At 34.6% G+C, this 5,074-nt stretch overlaps 1 protein-coding gene across 1 annotated transcript; it reads left to right on the forward strand.

Moving 5' to 3' along the window:
• The first annotated feature begins 305 nt into the window (after nucleotides 1-305).
• LOC128219396 (zinc finger BED domain-containing protein 4-like) lies at nucleotides 306-3,889 on the forward strand. Its single transcript, XM_052927206.1, has 2 exons — nucleotides 306-378; nucleotides 3,429-3,889. The coding sequence occupies exons 1-2, from the start codon at nucleotides 306-308 to the stop codon at nucleotides 3,887-3,889; spliced, it is 534 nt and encodes a 177-aa protein (XP_052783166.1).
• Nucleotides 3,890-5,074: the final 1,185 nt, after the last annotated feature.

Raw genomic sequence — 5,074 nt, forward strand, 5'->3', positions numbered from 1 at the left:
TTGGGTAATGATTATATCACAGATGTATTGTTTGATATTCCCTTTTTTTAATTATGTGACATTACATTAACTGACATAATTACTAGTGACAGGCCGATGATCGCCGATAATCGATTATATCGGCTGACATTCGTACCTCGACGATCGGCGACGTCATCGTTGCACAATCGAATAATCAAAAAAAAATTGGTTCAAGTTAAGTAAATTTCCAATTTTTCAAAGCGCAGTAATTTATAGCTATGGTGAGTAACCGCCACTTTGAGTTTTAACAATACTTTCCATTAGTTTTGCGTTCAAATAAAAAAATGGCAGACAGCGATGCTGATCATTCGGAAATCCTCGGCCATTTGAATCGAAAACAACAGCGGATGTGTGCCGGTACGTAAGTTGAAGTAGTTCGTGAATGTTTGAATTATATCATTAATTAAATGTAGTGTTTTAGTGTTGTATTTATTTATCTTATTTTAAATTAATTGCTAATGAAGTGTATTATTGCAAACATAATTAGGAATCCCAATGATTAAGTTATAAAGTTTAATTGCTAAATAAAATTACAACGCGATCTTCATGCAGCGGACTTAAACGTACCGCTTTTTAGGTATCTAACCGTTCAAATACATCCGAGGTTGTTTTCGATAAAAATGGCCGAGGAGTTCCGAATGCGATGCCGATCACACAACATTTGATTACGCTGGTAATAGGTCGTCCAGGTGCTGGAAAGTGTTTGGTTTCTACAAAAAACTCCAGGACAACCAACGAAGCAAAACCTAGACATGGGACCCGCAGTGTGTAAACTCTGTCGGAATACGTACGCGAATAAGGGAAAGAACGAAAAGTGTTTTTGAACAGTAACATACAACTAAAATTGTGAAATGCAACGATTGAAGACCAACCGAAGAATTATCAACTAAGCCGTGAATTTTTTCACACTATTTTCTAAACTAATTTCCAAATCTGTTTTCGATTAGGAATGGCACCTTTGTTGCAATCAATTTAACATATTTAGCGTGTTTATATATATACCTTTGTTGCAATCAATTTAACATATTTAGCGTGTTTATATATATACCTTTGTTGCAATCAATTTAACATATTTAGCGTGTTTATATATATACCTTTGTTGCAATCAATTTAACATATTTAGCGTGTTTTATATATATATACCTTTGTTGCAATCAATTTAACATATTAAGCGTGTTTATATATATACCTTTGTTGCAATCAATTTAACATATTTAGCGTGTTTTATATATAGGCCAATATTGGCCAATCCCAAGATGTAAATACAATGCTAACCATTTGTAATCAGACTAAATAAAACTGGCAAATTCCATAACCGATCGTCCTGTATACACTAGATCTGTAGATGTACAAATTCTTATTTTTCTGAAGACCCATTCTTATTGAACAACATACCTTTTGTAACAAATATCCTGCAACAAGCATGATAAAAAGATTTGCTGGTTTAATATTTAATGGGTTTTAACGGAAAGCGACCATAATAATATTAATTTTTTTATTTTTTATTTTAAACTATCCCTGATAAAGGTTTTCAAACGTTTTTCAACTTTTAGCAAACACATCCAACTTACTTCCACATATCAATTCATGCCATTCAGAAGTGGCCACAAACACTGCAACAACCTCGAAGCAGCCAAAGCTATGTTTCGAAAAGCCCAAGCCAAAGACCATTGCTGCGAGTAGACAAGCAGACCTTGATGATGCAGTTAAAAAGCTCATAATTGGCTAGTCCTTGCCTAGCAGTTTGGCGGACAATCAATACTTCAAGTCATTTGTAACACTTCTTGATCCAAAGAAAGTATAAGTATTTAAAAAAATCAATTCATTATTGGTATCAATTATATTTGAAATAAAAGTTATTGTAAAATGTTTCCTCAAAAACATGGAATTGAAAACAACAATAAATTTGAACAGTCTGTAAAGGAATCGAACACCATTTAGCCAATAATTTGAAAGTTGTTTCTCTGAATGTAGCTTTTATAACAGTAGAAACATGTAACAATTCAAATGAAGAAGAAATAATTTGATACAAAATGACAAATATTGAATTAAGAAAAAGTTTCTGTGCTTTAATTATTTCTTATTCGTATGTATACAATGGGCCTAAAATTGCACTTATTTCTTGATTACAATATTTATTGGACAAAACTAAAGACTATTTTTGAGGTAGGCTTTTGATAACTGTAAGTTGATGATGTAAAGCAACCAGTTTGCATGTTGGTTGCGCCAGAAAACCGTAAGATATTCTGTTATCTGAGTCTCAGCACTCTGGTATCATCCCAGCTTCTATTTTCGTATGTAAACCTTCAGCCATCTCACTAAAAAGCAATCGCTAGCAGATTTTAAATCTTTCTAGTGATATCTTGCTTTTTAATGTTCACTTTATTATATTGATGCATGCCCATTATTAGACTCGGAATGAACACGTTTAAAAAGAGTTTTTTGATATCAAGATACACTCCTCCAAGTCACAGAAAGATGATAAGAGATTTAGCTACTAAAAAAGGTGCGATGTCGGTGAAGGTGGAGAAAGCTTTTGAATCTTGTAATAAAATATAACCCATGACGGCTAGGAGAGCTTAAGCAACGAGTCGTACAGTCGAACCACAGTGCATCTTGTTGACAAAAACTTGAAACTAAAACCTCTTGTTTTCGATAATGCCAAATGGAGGGATCCCATACATCCCAGAATATTTCTGGAAGCCTAGCTGAGACTAAAATTTGCTTGAAGTTGCCGGAGTGCTTGGCAACTACAGATAATGCAGCAAACGAAAAGAAGGCATTCCAGCTATTATGCTGGAACCGCTTTGGTTGTTTCGGGCTTCGCATTAATTTAATTGTTAGGAATGCCATTACTGTTCCATGCGTGAAACAAATCTTAACCAAAGCCAGAAAGTTGGTCACCTTCTTCCTTGCTTCGTCTAATGCAACTGACACACTTAAGCAAAAGCAAATACTTCTTTTCCATCATTCTAATCCAAAAGCGAATCAAATATTTATCATGGATGTGGTCACAAGATGGAATTCAACAGTAACTATGCTAGAACGGGGTTTTGCGCTCACACGCGCACTAGTTGTTGTAGCAAATGATGACGCATGTAGTCTCAGCAAGTCTGCAATGCCATTAATCAAAGCACATGATTGAATTGGCGAAAAAAGTGTGTGATGTTCTATCTTAGTTCAAGTAATAGTCTGTGTGTAGAGAATGTCCCAACAAAGCACAAGGTTATACCCGTTGTTGTGAAACTCACGTGACATCTGGAGGAAAGAACAAAGGATCCTACCGAGATGTGTGAACTGAAAAGAAAAATGAGTTTAGAGCAAACCATAAGATCAGAAAGAGAAGAAATTGCTCTTGCAGTATATGCTCTTAATCCCTACACAAATAACTTTGACTTTTTTACCAGAGAACAGAGAAGAGGCACACGCCTTACTAAGGAGACTAGCCTGTGCAACTGAACTATCAGTTGTTAGGAAAGAACATGAACCGAATAATAATGAGCAAGACTTTCCTTCAATTAAATTTGGGGACGGAGGCACTGAACCTCCAGCCAAAGTTATGATATCAAAATCTGCTGACAAGGAAGATTGGCTAGATAAGATAGTTTGCACTGGGGAAAGTAGACAAAGTACTGGCAAAGTACCACCACACATGACAGTGCTTGAATGGTGGGAGGCAAACAAAGCATTTTGGCCAAGGCTTTCTAGGCTTGCAAAGAAATACTTGTGTTGCCCTGCCTCTTCTGTAGCATCTGAGCGTGTGTTTAGTCTGGCTAGGCAGGTTATGAACAAGAAGAGATGTCGTCTGTCTGCTGACAATGTTGACATGCTAGTTTTCTTAAATAAGAACCTTGAATCCTACTGGTAACGTTATGTTGTTAAACAAGTGTCTTGATAAAAGTTTTAGTGATATTTTTATTTGTAAATGATTTATATTATTGTTAATTGAAAAACAGCAAAATATTGTTAATTACAAAATATACAAGAAATGATTAATAAAATTAACAACATAGGGTATAAATGTTTTCAGAAACTCTTAATTAGCATAGCTTATCAGCTGGGATTGCTACTTATAGACTGGTTCTAAGGATAAAGTTTGTAGGGATAAATGAGCGATCACAGTCAACTGAAGTAAACCCTTACCATGGAAATCAAATCCGATTGCCCATCACTACTAATTTTCTTATTCTTTATCAGAAAAGACAATTATCAAGACTAATGTCAGGAAGATAAAATGATAAATCTAGCAATAGAAAACGTAGGTACATCGTTTGAAGTCATAAGATCATCAACTGTATAAAACCCCAACCTGATTGAGATTAATGACACGAAGATAAATGCCAGGAATGAAAAGAAGAACTTGCCCCAGTTTTTGGAAAAGTATTTATTCAGCTGAGCACACTCTGAGAATACTTTTGTGTCAGTCTTATGTTTGCTTCTTGAATCTTTTTGTACTATTAAGGTACAAGCAACCGTATTTTCTATGCTATATTTTTTTTGTTCAGTTTTGGAAGTTAGGGACAAATTCCAGCTACGGTAAGGCGAATGCTACGGTATTGACACAAACACGTCACGGACTGTATTTGAATTACACGGGCCGGTTATGAATATAGTAATTTATATTCAGAATATCCATAGGTATCTACTTTAGTTAGTTTACATCGTATCACTTGGGTTTATGTTATCAGAACAAAAATTAAGTCAGTTAATATATTGTGGTATATATCATATGATAAAAGGAAGCTGTCGAAGATTGAATAGCATAGTTCCGTATGTACTGTATAGAGGGTTTTACAATACGTTCATTGTTTTGCCGATTTACCGCTGTTGTCTGTTACTGCTTTATTTCATGATCAATAACATTGCCAGGAATTTTTAAATTATTTGTTCTGCCAATTTCAGTGTTCAATGTGTTGTGATATAAAGAATGGATTAAGTTAAATTGTGAGGATGGTGTTTATACAACGGCATTTTAAACACTTTGTTTGGTTTTATTAAAACTCGTAATACAGAATAATGAATCTACAAATATATCCAACGTACAGCTCGAAAA

This window comes from Mya arenaria, chromosome 15, assembly GCF_026914265.1.
Source record: "Mya arenaria isolate MELC-2E11 chromosome 15, ASM2691426v1".
NCBI lineage: Eukaryota > Metazoa > Mollusca > Bivalvia > Myida > Myidae > Mya > Mya arenaria.